Source organism: Eulemur rufifrons, chromosome 6, assembly GCF_041146395.1.
Source record: "Eulemur rufifrons isolate Redbay chromosome 6, OSU_ERuf_1, whole genome shotgun sequence".
Classification (NCBI taxonomy): domain Eukaryota; kingdom Metazoa; phylum Chordata; class Mammalia; order Primates; family Lemuridae; genus Eulemur; species Eulemur rufifrons.
The window spans coordinates 65,888,132-65,904,891 of NC_090988.1; the positions used below are offsets into that span (position 1 = coordinate 65,888,132).

The 16,760-nt window shown below is 37.0% G+C and overlaps 1 protein-coding gene across 4 annotated transcripts in view; it reads right to left on the reverse strand.

The window, feature by feature from the left end:
* The window catches only part of SOX6 (SRY-box transcription factor 6), a 678,732-nt gene that overhangs the window by 31,208 nt on the left and 630,764 nt on the right, over positions 1–16,760 (reverse strand). For all 4 annotated transcript variants that reach the window (XM_069471178.1, XM_069471179.1, XM_069471181.1 and 1 more), the window contains one exon: positions 16,422–16,530. In XM_069471178.1, the coding sequence (XP_069327279.1) occupies positions 16,422–16,530 (109 nt within the window). The remainder of the gene's footprint in view (positions 1–16,421; positions 16,531–16,760) is intronic.

A 16,760-nucleotide genomic window follows, 5' to 3' on the forward strand; every position in this document is an offset into this window, starting at 1 on the left:
CACATGATCATCACAATACATTCAGAAAATGGTTTTAACAATATTCAATATTCATTCATGATAGAAATGCTCAGGAAACTACTATTAGAAAGGAACTTCCTCAGTCTGATAAAGGACACTTAAGAAAAACCTACAGGTAACATTATACTTAATAGTGAACTACTGAATGCTTTCCCCTAAAATGAAGAACAAGGCAAAGATGTCTACTCTCACCATTGTTAATCAACAATTAAAGAAATAAAAAGCATACAAATTAGAAAGGAATAAATGTTATCTAATAAACATTATATGAATATGTAAATGATATAATTGTTTACATAAAAATCCTAAGGAATCTGCAAAATAATATGAGAACGAATAAGTGAATTTAGCAGTATTACACTATAATAAAAATACAGAAATCAAACATTTCTATATACTAGCAGCAAACAATTAAAAACAATTTTTAAATTTACATTTATAATAGCATCAGAAAATAAAATACTTAGGAATGCATTTAACCAAAAAAAGTATTCAAGACATCTACATTGAAAACAATACAATATTTGTGACTTAGAGAAGACCCAAATAAACGGAAGGATATACCATGTTTGCATATGAAAAGACTTAATATGGTTAGAATGTCAATTCTTACCAAATTTATCTATAGATTCAAGCTAATACCAATAAAGTTCCCAAAAGACTTTTTTGTAGAACTTGACAAGTTGATTTTGAAACCTATATGAAAAATAAAGCAGTAAGAACAGCCAAAACAAACTTGAAAAAAAATTGGAGGATTCAAAGTACCTTAATAAAGACTCAGGCTGTTAAAGTGTGAAATGATAGTCTTTTCAACAAATAGTGCTACAGCAAATGAATAAGCATATTTAAAAAAAACAAACCTTGACCTCTTATCACACACCACACCTAACAATTAATTGGAGGTGAATCATGACTTAAAACTAAAAGCAAAAATTATAAGATGCCTCAAAAAATACATAGGACAATATTTTAGTGAACTTGGAGTAAAAAGATTCTTAGATACAGTATGTAAATATACCGTAAATTATAAATTAAACTTTTTCCCAATCAAGCAGGTGGGAGGGCTGAGGAGGGGATGGGTAAATTCACACCTAATGGGTACAATACACACTATCTGGGGGATGGGCACACTTATAACTTCAACTCAAATGGTATAAAAGCAATTTATGTAACCAAAACATAATATTCTGAAATAAAAATATTAAAAATTCTCAAAATTAAAACTCTGCTCATCAAAAGTCACTGTTAAGAAAATGAAATGTCAGAGCATACATTGGAAAAAAAAATATTCACAATACACATATCTGACCAGAACTTGCATCCAGGATATATACAGAAGTACAAAAAAGTCTGACTTTAAAATGGGCAAAAAGACTTCAATGTACTCTTTATAGAAGAAGAAACGGTTATGGTCAACGAGTACATGAAAAGGTATTCCACATCATTAATCATCAGGAAAATGCAAATGAAAGCCAAAATGAAATGCCATTTCACATCCACTAGAATGGTATACACACTAAATGTCCACAAGGATATGGAGCTCTAATACATAGGTGATGGGAGTATAAAATGGCATAACCATTTTCTGGCAGTTTCTTTTAAGTAAAATATACTCTTGCCTATGACCCAGCAAACAGAAACTTCTGTCCAAAAATAGACATATATAAGAATATCATAGCAGTTTTGTTAATAATAGAAAAAATGGAAATAATTAGAGAATGGATAAATTGTGGTATATCCATACAATATAAAATAAAACTGTTTTGAATATTAGTTAAAAAAAGGCAAAAAGAAAAAACCAAAATAAAACAGAAACCAACCAACCAATAAACAAGTGTTCTTTTTTTGAAAGGTTCTTTTCTCTGTGGACCTGAGAAGTACATGGCATATTAAGGCCATTATGAACTCAAAGATGGTCTTGTTTACCAAAAAAACCAAAAAATATTAATAATGGCAGAAAATCCTATAATTAATTGCTTATGAATAAAAAGTGACATAAATATTACTATTGGGTTGCTTGACAGAACAGTTGACAATCACAGTATTTCAAACTACATCAGTCTATCAATAGAATAGTTGATTTTCTCCTGTGGGATTTTAGAAAGAGTTACATGATACATTTGTGTTCCCTTATTTAGGTTAATAGAGAAAATGTTGGTGAGTGCATTAGAAACAACAATGTAGACGATGAAGGAAATTTAGAAGGGGACATGAGTAACTAGCAAAGAAGGAGAATATTAATATTACACAGGCTAGATATTTTTCACCATGTTTACCCCACCAAATCTATCTTAATATGGTAGAGGTCCAATTCACTGACAGCTGTCTGTCTATGATTATGGAAGCCTTCTGCTAAGTTCTTATTCCTGCCAGAATGTGAACTTACTTTCATCATAGGAAGGCTGCTTGGAATTTAAATTTGATTTCTTCTAGCACAAAAAAAAAAAAAAAAAAGATTTGGCTATCCTTGTGGTTTACTTGGCAGGAAAAATACATTCCGTGGCTGAGCAAGAGCTTTAATATTAGGGAAGTGATGTGTTCATCTTCTGAGAAGAAGAGATGCCAGGGTAGAGAGTGTGGTTTGCTCTCTATGTCTTTTATAAAAAATTAGCTAGATAGATAGGTTACAAAGAGTGACCTACTGATAGGTTGACTTGAAAAAGGCAAATACAAAATATGGATGCATAATTCTTCTGAGCTAGAGATTGGTGAAAAAATAAGAACCAATGATATAGGAACAAAAATTGAATTACCTGTGGTACTTCAAGGTGTTAATTCTTCATTTGCCCAACGTGGAGAAAGACCATAGGTAAATTTTCATTTCCCTGTTATCATCCTAAGGTTCTTTAACCCCACTAAAAAAAAAATACCCTATTTACTTCAACTGTTGAACTTATCTACACCAAGAAATTCACTGAGTAAAAGAGAGAGAGAGATATCAACCTATAGATAGATAGAAAAAAAAAGAGGGAGGTAGATATAGTCATACATGGTATATACACATAAAGAAAGGAATTCCACTGGGCACGTAGGAAACAGACATTTCATTAACCAGAGTCCCAAAGCATTTCTTTAAAGAGCAATTTATCTTTTTGATAGACTAGGCCAGAGGTCAGTTTCCAGGAGAGGAACACAAGGTATGCTAAGTAATTTTGCACAAAATAATATTTACAAAGTTCTTTTGCTAAATACATTATCTTGATCCTCTTTACTATGCTTTCAGATGGGTAGGAGGGCAGATATCATTTCACTCACTTTATGGATGAGGAAACCAAAGCCCAGAGAGGTTATATCACCTTCTCCTGAAGTAACCAGTTGCCAGTATACTGCAAATAAGGAGCAGAGCCAGACCTAGAAACCAGATCTTCTGACTTTTAGTCTAGTGCATTCCCCCTACTCCAAAACTACCGCAGTCACGATTCAGTGATCTGAAATAACTCTGAATTTCAAAGCCCACCATTTTTTGGCTGGAACACTACTTTCCCCCTTTAAGGATGCCACTTCCCTGAATAGCTAAGCACATTAGAAGAGCTCATTACCAGTTATGAAGTTCATGCCACTGTCTAATTTGTCTCTGAAATACTACCCCACCAAAGATGCAAGGGCATGCAAAGAAAGCACTAAGGACTGAAATTATAGCAGGGATTAAAACAACACTAAATTAATGCATTCCTTGGTTGCTGGATTATGAGCAAGTGTTATTGTTGATAAGGCTTCTATTTTTTTTCTATTAGAAACTTCATTCTCTTTAAAAGATCAACAAGAAGAACCAAAAGGGAATTCCCTAAGGTCAGCTCTGAGGAAACATAAACCTCTAATTCAATAACTCGGCTACTGCTCTGAAAAAAGGCTTTATTATTGCAACATCCATATGGAGCCAATTGGACATTAATGACTAATCAATCCCTCCCCTTTCTATTCTACTTAAAGTGTCACAAACCATGTTTAGATTAGCCCATTTCCTGCTTAGGATTGCTCAAGATGTCTTTTGTTCTTTCAGGACCAGCCTGATGGAGGCAGCTTAAACAAACACACGACCGGAGTGGCGCAGGAGTTATAAAGTGCCATATGTGAATGAACAAAGGGGCTATACTAAAGCCTTTTGTGGTATTTGTTAATGTTTTTCATCTGAGCTTAAAAAGGCTTAATGACTTTGTGGTGAGCTGATGCATGTGGCTCGTGGCTTTGCAAAATGAAGGAAATTCTAACTAGTGATATACCAGTCTATATTTTCAAGTCTCTCGCTTTCAGTTTTGATGCCTGTGTTTCCTTTTTTAAAAAAAGTTTTCAAGTTATATTTATTTTACACAAATAGATAAACAGAGTGCTTTACCTTGTTACAACCATAGAATCCCAGGGCAGCTGAGATAACTTATGTGCCTCTTTATTTTAATGACCTGAAAAGTAGCACAGAGCATCAAATATTCCACTTATCACCTATACGCTGTATGTATACACAGGAGGAGAACTTGCAAGCTGTTGAGCCCAGGCCAAAAGGAATCATTTAAGTTTAAACCAGAGACTACTGAGGATGAAAGAAGACAATAACAAGTTTTGGCTTCCTAAGTTGTTGGGAGAACCAGGCTCAGGTTCAAGAAGATGCTCTTGGAGAATAAAGAGGCTGGGAAAAAGCTGGTAGACTAAATAATTTCTGTTGCTCAACAGCTTCTGGCTTCATTCGACCTAGCTCCTGTCATAGACTCTACATAAAACTAAGAAGCACAAACCAAGATGAAGCAAATCTCAGAATTAATTACAAAGATACTACTAAATCCATCCTCTCATTTCAATCCTTATTGATTGTTTTAGCCCTCACTGTCTCGCTAAACTATTATAAAAACTAGCCTTTTGGCTGATATTCTTACCCCCAGTTTTGAGTCCTTCAACATCCATTTAAATATCTCTTTCTAATTTCAGCCAGACTGATCCATCACAAATGCAATTCTGACTAAGTCACTCCTATATTTAAAACTCTTCAATGACTCCCTATTGCCCACAAGATAAAGTCCAAATGCCTTAATTATAGTATACACAGCTTTCCATGACCTGGTGCTGTACCTATGGTGCCAGTACCATCTCTGGCTATTCTGCTTGAAACAGTTTTGTTTTATAATATTGAACTACTTCTAGTTCTCTACTCACTGTGTTGTTTCATGCTAGGAATCTGAGTTTTACTTTTCCTGGCATTACCTGCCCATCTTGTAATAACTTATTATTGAAGACTCATCTCAGGGATTATCTATTCCATGGAAGTCTTACCTGGTTGCCAGGTTAGACTATGTATCCCAGGCTCCCACAGGTGGTACCCTATGCTTACCTCCATCTTAACATTTACCCTAATTTATACAAATTGCCAGTTTTTTGTGCCTATCTTCTTCTCTAGACTTTTCACCCCAAAAGGGCAGTGAATGTATTATATCTTATCCATAGCTGCATCCACAGGGCCTAGTACACAGGCTGGCATAAGCTAAAGACTCAAATGCTTATTGAGACAGCAGAGAACAGTGGACGTCTTCAGCAGTGAGAATTTTAGAGTGAGACTCATATGTCCACATGCTCCATTAGCATCTTGGAATTTTTGAAATCAGATCTTGTATAAATCCCATTTTCTTTCTTATATTCTGCTAAGTGTCTTGCCTTGCTTGAGCCCTCTATAAAATAACAATGACTTTGATGGGAAAAATGTACCCATAGTTGTTATTTGAGACAGAGTCTATTGGTTCTAATTTTACTTCTTTTATTGACTTCCCATACTGCATAATTCTGAGACCCCAGTCTCCTCACTTCCAGGAAAACCTTGGAAGGATGGTAGGGCAAGTATTTTTTTTTTTTTTTCCTTTTGTCCTACAATTAAATTCTGAAGGTCTGAGCTTTTTGAGAAAATTAAATCTGAAAACTATTCTAATGCCATTTGGGGGGGGTACGTATATAAATATATATATATATATATATGGAGTGTGTAAATACATGGTATGTGTAAATATATATGTATGTGTGTGTGTGTGTTCAAACATACATTGGACCCTTCCTTAAATGGCAGAATCATTATAAAATGGGTAAAACATGCCTATAGAATCAGAGAGCTCTAACATGAGAGGGATATTAAAGATCACCTTATACACACTCCTCATTTCGCACGAGGAAACTTTGAGGTTTAGAGATTAATTGCCCAAGTCTTGCAGTTAGTAAATGGCAAAATCACAATGGGACTTCAAATGTAACTATCCCCAAAGTTTCACACTTGCCATCAAAATGAATTTCTAAAATGATCTGCTGAGTTGTTTCAATGGCATCCAGACTGAGCTTTAAAAACTCCTAATGCAATTGATTTAACTGGCCTCTCTTGTTGATTTCATTTGTTCTAGATAATCTGTCTTCTACTAGATTGGGAGATTTAGATCATGGGTGCAGTAGACACTAAATTTTCTAAGGTTAGGGGTATGCACTAGATGTTATTAGAAGGACATGGCTCAAGGATTTTTGGCAATCAATCTAATCTTATGAGCCACCAATACTTCTTCACCCTGAAAACTGATGAAAGTATTTGAAAAGTGCCTAATATTTCTGTGGTTTGAAAAATTAAAAAAAAAAGACTTTCAGAAGTCTCTGTATTTAACTAAAGTTTTCTGCTTTTTAATGAAAATCATAAAAAAATTTCCTCCAACAAAGGCAACCAATTTGGTCAGCTCATCTTGGAGAAAAATGGGAGGCAGTATGGCTCAGATGCTATGTAGTTAGACAGATCTGGGTTTGAATTGTGGATTTGATCTTTCCCAGATAAGTAACTTTGGATAAATTATTTTCCTTTTGTAAACTGTAGTTGCATCTACTTATAAAAGAGAGTTAATAATTTTTTCTTTGTAGCATTTTTACAAGGAATAAATGGGAATACATGTAAATTTCCTAGCACAGTGACTAGAACCCAGTACCCACTCACTAAACAGTAGTTCCCTTTAGAAATAGTGGCAGTAGTAATGGCAACAAAAGTGGTACATTAGAATGTTTATTCCAGCACCAAGAACGTAACAGGTACTTAACTCCTATTTGCTCCCTCTGTAGACTGCCCTCATATCTGGGAGATGTTTCCCATACTGTATGTCCTATTCTTCAGGTAGTTATAAAGTAAACCCACAAGTTAGCTGGGGAGTGCAATGTACTCCTTAATGCAGCCCAAAAGCTAAAAATATATTTCAAGTTAAAAATATATTTCAAAGCTAAAAACATATTTCAAAATGTTCTCTATGGTACAGACTAAAATGCAACAAATAGGCATAAGGTGCAACCAAGAAAGACTCTCATATCTCCCCAGTTCACGGATGTGGGAACAGTAACCAAACCATACTGCGCAGCCAGAGCCAGGAAGAAGGAAGAGCCCATTATCCTGTAAATTTACAGCTCAGCTTTTTATAAAGGACACACTGGAATGACAATGGATTAGAATTATTGACCATGAAGCTGTAATAAACGGAGGGCAAGGAAGTTTTAGGGACATTTGACAGTTGTTTTTCTTTCTTCCCTACTACGAGGTCTGTAACTCTGCAGCACGGAGCAGCTATTATCCTGTTTCATTTTGTCCTCATGTAGGATAGACTTTCCCACAGAACAGTGAGCTTATATTGAATCACCATGAAGTGATTTCTCCACCGTGAAAGTAAAAGAATATACATATATTAAAACCAGCAAGCTTCAATTTGTATTTTTAATATAAATTTTAAATGGTTGAATATATTGCTTATGAAATGCTTCTCTCTGGGGCTGAGACTTGGGATATTAAGTTTTAGTTCAGAGTTACTTTTTAGAGCCTATTCCTAAACATAACAGTTTATAGTATAATGCAAATGGTGACGCATTCTTACATAATCTCTCTGCCCCCCTCCATACCATGACCTGACACAGTGGGGCATCATGTGTAAGGTGTAAATATCCATTGAATAAAAATTTTTAAAAATCACTCTCCTAAGTGAGACACAAAGAGTGATCTGTAAAGGCATCAATCAGTCACAGCAGGCAGAGTGAAAATCGTACTTACGTGTGTAATATATCCAGGAGGAGAGGAGGAGTTATTTTTCATATGATTTGAATGAAAACCCACCTAACTTGCTCATCTTTCTCATGTTGTAACATGGAAAGACACCCACATGAACAACCCTCTGAAAGGATATTAAAGAGAGCAGAAGAATTGAGACTAATAGATCTCCAAGGCCAACCTAACTGTTGCATTTCCATTATTCTTAACCGCTATAATCTAAGTCGATCTTGAGCAATTAAAGGTTAATTCCTGTTTATTTGGTGACAAAGTCTAAATTCCTCAGCCTGGCATTCAAGGCCCTCCACTAAATGGAATCCAGCTATTTCTAGAACATACTCAACTCAATAAATATTTATTGAGTACAAGTACGTGTAAGGCTTTGTGTTGGGCTTGAGGGAGAACACAAAGATGAAAAAGATGATTCTTCCCTCCTGGAGCTTCCTTATGAATGTCCACATGCTTAATGTCTCTGTCTGCTTGGATTATTCCCTCAAGTGAAAGCTCTTCATCTTCTCTTTGCTTATCCAAACCTAAGCTTATCTCCAGCCATACTTCTATCAGGCCTTCTATTGTTGTCCACAAAGCACTGTAGCTTCCTCCTCTAAATAGTATTTCTTTTCTGTTTCTTTAATGATGTACTTGAACATGTAGTACTTTAAGTTGCTTTGCTTTCTATGTGTGCTAACTTTGTAATCCAAACTATATTACTAGCTCTTGAAGAATATAATGCAGTCTATGGTTAAAAAAATCTTTCCCTCCATGCCCGTAACAGTACTGTGTATATAACAGATAATCAGTAAATTATACCTTGGTTGAACATGCGGGTAAAACTGACGATTGGGAGGCCCTGAGTAGGGATAGATCCTGGTTGGAAAGACCTGGTTCCTGGCACTGGAGATTCAGTCTACAGATAACCATCTCTAGGGAGTATGAAAATAGCAGATAGTGGGTGTAAGCAAATAGTGATAGACAAGCAGAGTAAAATGAGACAAGGATCTAGAAAAAAAGATGTCAAATACAGTCTTGTGTCACTTAATGATGGGGTTATGTTCTGAGAAATTCATCAGATGATTTTGTCATTGTGCAAACATCACATGTTCTTACACAAACCTAGATAGTACAGAATACCACACATCTAGGCTATATGGTATAGCCTGTTGATCTTAGGCTACAAACATGTACAGCACAATACTATACTGAATACTATAGGCAACTGTAACACGATGGTTAAGTATTTGTGTATCTAAACAGATCTAAACATAGAAAAGGCACCAAGGGAGGATTCTGGGACAGGGACCTAGGCAATGTCCACATCTCAAAAGCTAAAGAGTCAGTCCAAACATGGCAGATAAGGACTGACTTTGCAGTCCCATTGGGAACATATGCTAGCTGTTCTCATTTTGGGTCTAATTTTCATGGCAGATGGTATTAATCTATTGTTGCTCAGTTGCTGTAGCAAGCTGGGGAAGCACAGTTGTCCCTCACTATCTGAGGGGAACTGGTTCCAGGACCCCCTGTGGATACCAAGATCTGCAGATGATTAAGTCCTTGATATAAAATGGCATAATACTTGCACATATCCTGTGCATATCTTCCCATATACTTTAAATAATTTCTAGACTACTTGTAATACCTAATAAAATGTAAATGTTATGCAAATAGTTATTACATTATATTGTTTAGGAAATAGGGACAAGGAAAAAAAAGTCTGTATATATTTCAATACAGAAGCAACCATCCATTTTTGTGTGTAAATATTTTTGATCTGCGGTTGGGTGAATCCACAGATGTAGTACTTGTGGATATGGAGGGCGGAGGGTATGTCTGTGTGATTCATTAATGGCACAGACAGGCATTTCTTTCCAAGGATAGAGAATATTCAGCCAGAAAAGTAGATCATTTTTCATTATGATTATACACACTGCCATTGTCACCCAGTGAGAAACCGGCTATTGGGAAGAATAGGCTCCTCAGTAAAGGGAGGCTGGGTTTTTAATTGGGCTTTCTAGCTTAAGCAACAATAAGAAGCAGGTTGAGTTCCTTTTATGGAGTATTAGGGGATGGAGTTATACAAGAATCTTGACATTTTCCTCTCTTGCCCCATCAGGACTATCCATCACTTGGAGGGTTCAATGGAAATTGTTTTCCACCAACATTAAAAGTTATTTGGGAGCTTTTAAGACACAGCAAATATATTTCTTTAAGAGAAGTTTATTTGCTTGTTTAAGAGAGCTGCACTTTATATATAGTGCTGATATAAACTGGTGCACAGGATCCTCTAAAACTGTTTATATCCACAGTAAAATACATTTTTGTGATACTCATACAACAGAGTTAGTCCAGAGCCAAGGGCTTCATGAACTCTGCTTATCTCCCAGCCTGTGTGGCTGTTACTCATCTTCACCATGTCTTGGGCCTCCCTCACTCTCCATCCTGGCCTCAGGCACCAGCCTGTTGGTTCCACAGAGACATCTTTGCCAATTCATTTCCCTGAGATGCTTGGGCACACTATTTCAGGCAGCTGTGGAAGGCCAGACCCATATGCCCACAGCACAGCTCTGGTTAATGCTCCTTCTGATTTACCTGGGTCTTTTCTTTTCATCTATATAATTCCTCACCTTTTATTCCTGGTATGTGCCCTAGTAGTTAGATACCTTCTTGGGCAAAGGCATATCGTCTCAGGCATATTTCTACAATAATTGCATTTATTTAGGAGATCGTATTGGTACTTATTACATTCTAGTTGCCTTAAAGGTGAATGATTTAAATTACACGGCAGTGAAATTAGAGAGTTAAAAAGAAAACACTGTCAACTACAAACCTTCTAGACCAAATTCCTCACTTACAGACGAGAAAATTTAGGGGAAGGAAATGACTTATATGAAATGGAACAACTAAAATTTAAGTCTTCTAGTCCTTGAACAAATGTCTGAAGGGGGTATCAGATGGAAAAATGATTTTTATTCTGTTGGAGTCCAGAAGTCAGACTAGAACCAATGGGTGGAAGTTACAAGGAAATAGAGATAAATGTTGGCTATAAATTGTTACATAAAGAACTAAGTGAATTAGAATGAGCTTGTCGAAAAGTAGTCAGTTTTCTGTCATTAGACCATTAGAGGCATTTAAACAGAAGTGAAATGACCACTTGTCAGGGATATGAGAGGAGATTTCTTGGCTGGAATTATAGATTTGATGACCTCTCTTCTTTTTATTTCAAATCTGAGAATCTTAGTGTTGTAATGTGAAGGACTGTATTCTGGTAGGTTTCAACTAATGACCTTTACATTCCAAAGTATAAGCAGTTATAGCATTTAAATCCCACCTCAGATTAGGCTACAATACAGTTTGCCTCTGCTTCCTTTAACATCGTGTATCACAGATTCAATCTTCCTTTTCTATCAGGAATAAGGATCCAGGGAGGACAAGGGAAATGAGAAAAGCTTCAAAGATTTCCAGGAGTATGGATCGAAAAGTAAGCAGGAATTTTAAGAGAGGACATTCTTATTAAGTGGTGCATTTTAAAGGAAAAAGAAAAACCATTGCAGTCTCTGCTATTTGTCCACAAACAAACTCAGAAGCAATTGAAGGTTCACACACACACACGGACACAAAGAAGCTTTCAGAAGGGTAAGGCCATCTAGCTGGGATCCAATTCACAAATTCAGTATAAAACTATAAAATGCTTCTAAAAAATCTGAGAGCAACTGTCCTAAAAGCGGATATTCTTAGTATACATATCTATTTCTATTCAAATCAATGCAAGTTTTTAATAGATGAAGGACAGCACATCATTCTAGTTCTAATCCAGGGTCCAACAGTCCAGAGATAATCACTTTCAGAGCTCATCCCTAAATGGTAGGTTCATATTTCACTATTCCCAAAATTAAAATGAGGTACAGCCTCCCTCTGAGGCTGGGACACATTAATTGAACATGAACATTTAAAACGGTGTTAGAAGAATGTTTTCTTACCCAAACCGTACTTCAGAACAGAAAAAAAGGTATCCATTTAGAAACACCAAGTATAAGAGAAAAAAGAAACAAGATGGAAAGAATATATTTATAAAAGCCAAGACATGACTATTGTTGCTTGAGGAAAAGAAGAAAAGCAGAGAGAAAGAGGAGGGAGCCCATCTGTAAAAGCGACTGGGAAATATTACTGGAAAGATCTTCTCATTAATAAAAAGAAAAGCTCAAGGAACATAAAAACTCGATTCAGCAAGTGGCACAAATATATTTTCTATGGAATTGCTCTCCTCTTTTATTTCTCTGCAAATATTAAGTGGAACCTATTGTGGATAGACCATCTTTCTTATAAGAAATACACTCAGTATTTTATGAAGATCCTAATAATAATCATGGATTTGGAAGGAACCTTAGAGAGAATCAAATCCAGCACGCCTCTTTTAAAAGATAAAGAAATTTAAGCACAGAAGCACTTGTTTTCAGTCATTTAGCAGAGGAACTTTAATCCAAATCTCCCAATAACCAGGCCAGAGCCTTTTCTACTCTACTACATAACCTTGAAATTAAGAGAGTCGGTATAAGAATTGCACTCTTGCCTAAGCAGAACAAGAAGAGGGGAAATGCCAGATGAAAAGTCCATAAAAAGTTCAACAGCTGTTCACCATTCTAAATTACATGGTGACAGACTCAACTAATCAAGTCCTCTCTCCCATACATGTCCTACATAGGATCTAACAAATTTTGTATACTCAATACGTGTTAAGACTCCAACTGCTTCAAAGTATAACAAAACCTTAAACATGTTTCCTAACTCCCCAGCACCAATGAATTTGTAGTTTTATAAATATCATGGTGAACAAGAAATGCTGTCTTGTCACATTCAAGCCAAATAACAGCTGGACTTTAAAAATAAAATTTTGAAGGCATTTGCCTTTTATATTTTTAATTTCTGTTTTCCTTGCCTATGGTTTTGTCATTTGATTTTGATGAGTGGTTAATACACATGCACAGCTGCCTCTTTTGGTGACCTTTTCCTCGCTGCCTCCAGGCTCGGGGCTATGAAGCAGGTCTACAAGTGCTTACTAAGTGATATTGTCATTTTTACCACTGACAGACGTTTTTCTGGGATGCCTGGCTAGAACAGGGCCTTGTCCTCTGGGGTGACTTACTTTAGTCATTTCAGAAGCCCCATAGGAGGATGGAGTAGAAGTGGAGAAAGGGCATAGCCCCTTAAAATTGCTGATCCAAAGCCAGAGGAAACCTACAGGTGATTATATATGTACTGAGGGAGGGGACATCCTGGGCTAGAGGCACAGAATTCACCTATCAACTCAGCTTCCCCAAGTAGCTCTCACTCTGAATTCTCTGTAGAGCACAAAGAAGTACTAATCTTCTAAGCATTTTTCTCCATGATAATTATGTATGTATGTATACATTTCCTTTTTAATCTCTGTCTTCCTCAATAGACCCTAAGCTCAAAGAGATCAGGGACAACTCTGTTTTTTCCCTCCACAGTTTGGCATAGTGTAGGCACTCAAGAAATGTTGGTTGCTTTTTGGAACCAGAGACTGAGTGAAGGAGCAAATAAATTTTTTTAGTTATTCTGATACTTCGTTTCTTTTTAATGTTCCTGTTAAGGGAAATATGAAGGAGCAAAGTAGAGGAAGCATTATGTATACCTGTTATCTACTTTGACTTTAGTATGAACTGTAACTCCAGCAGGCTTTGCAATCAGCTCACACTTGAACAGAAGCCAGGAAATACACTGAAGTCAGCAGAAGGCTGCTACCCAGCCTAGCAGTCCTCACAAAGACATTGCGCTTCTGTCAGTATTAGAACAGGTAACTTGACTCCATTCATGAACTCACAGTCCCCTAAAAGCACATGAGGTCTCAATGGCAACTCCGGGCAAACTTCTGAAGGGAGATTTTCACACACCCCTTAAGCTCCTGGGCCACTACAGCCCTCCTACTGTTACACTCACCAGGCATTGCTGCTATGTGTGACACAGTAACATGAGAGCCGGTGCATGGCGTGACTTGCTATATTTAGGGGAAAGGAAATGGGCCATTTTGAAGAAGGTCTCAAGGAGTTTGTTCAGAAAAACAAAGGGACCACATGTTTATCTGCATATACAGGGGGTGCAGTATGGCAGGCTGCTTGGGATCAAGTCTTAGCTCTCTCTCCTTCCTAACTCTGTGGCTCATAGCAAGTTACTTAATTACTCTCAGTCTCAATTTTATCACCTGTAAAATGGAAAAAAAAAATCAGCATCTTCTTTACAATGTGCATAAGGATTACATGAGAAAATGTGCATAAAAAGCTTAACACAGTCTCTGGCATATAAGTGCTTAAAAAATGCTTGCTAAAAAAACAAAGTAACCAGGAAAATTGATTTGAATCTATACAATCTGGGTACTAAATGGAATTTCTAAAGATATTTCTATATAATATGTTACTCTACAGCTACGTTTTTAAATTTTTCCTTTTATAGTAGTTACTAACTCTGACCATGATTTTTAACTTATCAAGCAGATAATATCATTAACTAGATCATAGCATTACTGAGAGGCAACTGACTGTATTTACACCCAATATGCAGTTAAGAAAATATATGAAAGCAAATGAAAAAGAGTCCATGGCAAATTAAGAAAAGTCTATGAGAGCAAGGGTAAGGTGATAGAGCTCTGTTAACTCCTAGTCTGTGGCCAAACGAACAGACTAAATACTCCAGAGTAATGAAAAACAAATTATTCATTAAATACGGTCAAAGAATTGAAACCATGATGGGCCAGAGCACACAGATTTTCAAGTCAGCCACACTTTTCCTGTGTTGCAGTCAAACGGTTAACTGTTTAAGTTGCATCATGTGTACTCTCTGGCTCCCTAGGCAGAGGAAACTCAACCCTTACCAGGGGAAAGCCTGCATTTCTGAGTGCCTATGAAAATGTGAATGTGCTCTTGGTACACGTTCTCCAAGGAAGACGGCAAGTATATTTCTGGTTTTGAATCCTCTTTATTCCTCCCTTCCTACTCTTCCCCCTTTCTCTTCCTCATCCTCCTGCCTTCCCTTCCTTTCCCTTCCCTTCCCTTCCCCTCCTCCCTGCCTCTCCACCTCCCCCCACACACGTACACACCAATCAGAATTTGCTTTAACACCTTGTCCCCAGTACTATCATCAAACATTAGCCTTTCTTAATGGCATGAAAACTCTGCCTTCTGAAAACTTTCTCAAGTACTTCCTAATGTCTGACACTACCCATCTCTTAGTGCTCATTCCAGGGGTTTCTGAACAGCCTGGGATACCCAAAGCTATCACCAGGAGCCATGCCCAGTTCAGAGGCTGCTATGAAGTCTCTTCATGTGTTTTCAAGGGATTAGGGTCCTGGAAGAAATCCTGCCAGTAAAAGGGATACTAGTAAGAATCTTCCCCTTAAGCCAGAGAAAGACTTTAGCTGGGACGAAAGATGGGTGAAATATCATGTTACTCTGAAGAGAACAAATTAATCTTCCCTGACTGGTAAGACAGACTCTGCCAAAGGAACAGCTAACGGGAAAACCAGTCCCTACTCTGTGATGACACAGTAAATAACCAGGCAACATTACTACCGAAGTGCTGACCTAACTCATAAATTGTACCCAGACTCTGGGGAGCAATTTCTGCTGATGTGCTGCTTGTGCATTTAAAACAAACAAACAAAAAGGGAAGAGACGTGAACAGACATTGATAGTGCTGTGGGTAAACATTCTGAGAGTAAGGCTGATCTTGCCACCCGGACTTCCAAAAGACTTTAGTAATGGGTAGTGTGTAGACACAGGTTGGGCTTTCCCCAAGCCATTATTAAGTTTATGCTAAATCTGCTGCAAACCATCATTCAGTCCCCAAAATGGTTTGATTACACCTGGGACTTACTTGGTTTGGATATGCTAATTGCTCTGATTTGATCATTCCACATGTATACATGTATCAAGTCAAATCACTTTGTACCCCAAAACATATACAATTATTACTTGTCAATTAAAAAATAAAATTAATTTAAAAAAACATGCTCCTTTGTATGTTTTCCTTTTTTTAACAAGAATGTAGTGAGGCACATGAAACACAGAATTCTGTTGTTCATTGGAATGTAGAGGATTCTTTTATTTTAAAACTTTAAAATGGAATCTTAAAGTTCTTGGATTGCTATGTGTTTGGTAATATAGGATCTAGCTGCTTCTCAAAGTCCTCTACTATTAAGCATATGTATATGTATATGTATATGTATATATAAAATATATTTCCTACGTTGCCTAGGAAATCTGACTGGTGACTCCTAAGAAAGACCATAAAGATCCTAAATCTAAATCAGACATACCTTTGGAAACAACACAAAGCAGCAGAAAAGAGCTAGGGAAAAGCCACTCACCCTCTGCGTCTTCTGGCCGCGTAAGATCGATGACACCTGGGCCCAGCTTTCCATCTTCACTTGACTTTCCTGTTAACTGGGACCCCAAATTCTCAAAGCGCGTTCTTTCCTAGAGGAAGGAATAATCAGAGGCTTATTGTAGCTTCCAAGCAGCCACTTTTCCCTTCCAGTTTCTATCTTGCTTAATGGGTAAAACTTTGCTTTACAAACATCATTTCTGACCAACGTGGGCTCTGAAAAGCTTTCAGGAAGATTCCACTAAAGCCTGTGTGTGGCACTGACAGAATTGACAGCATCTAGGCCACAGAACCTGTAAGGAAAGAAAACCTGTGGGAGGGA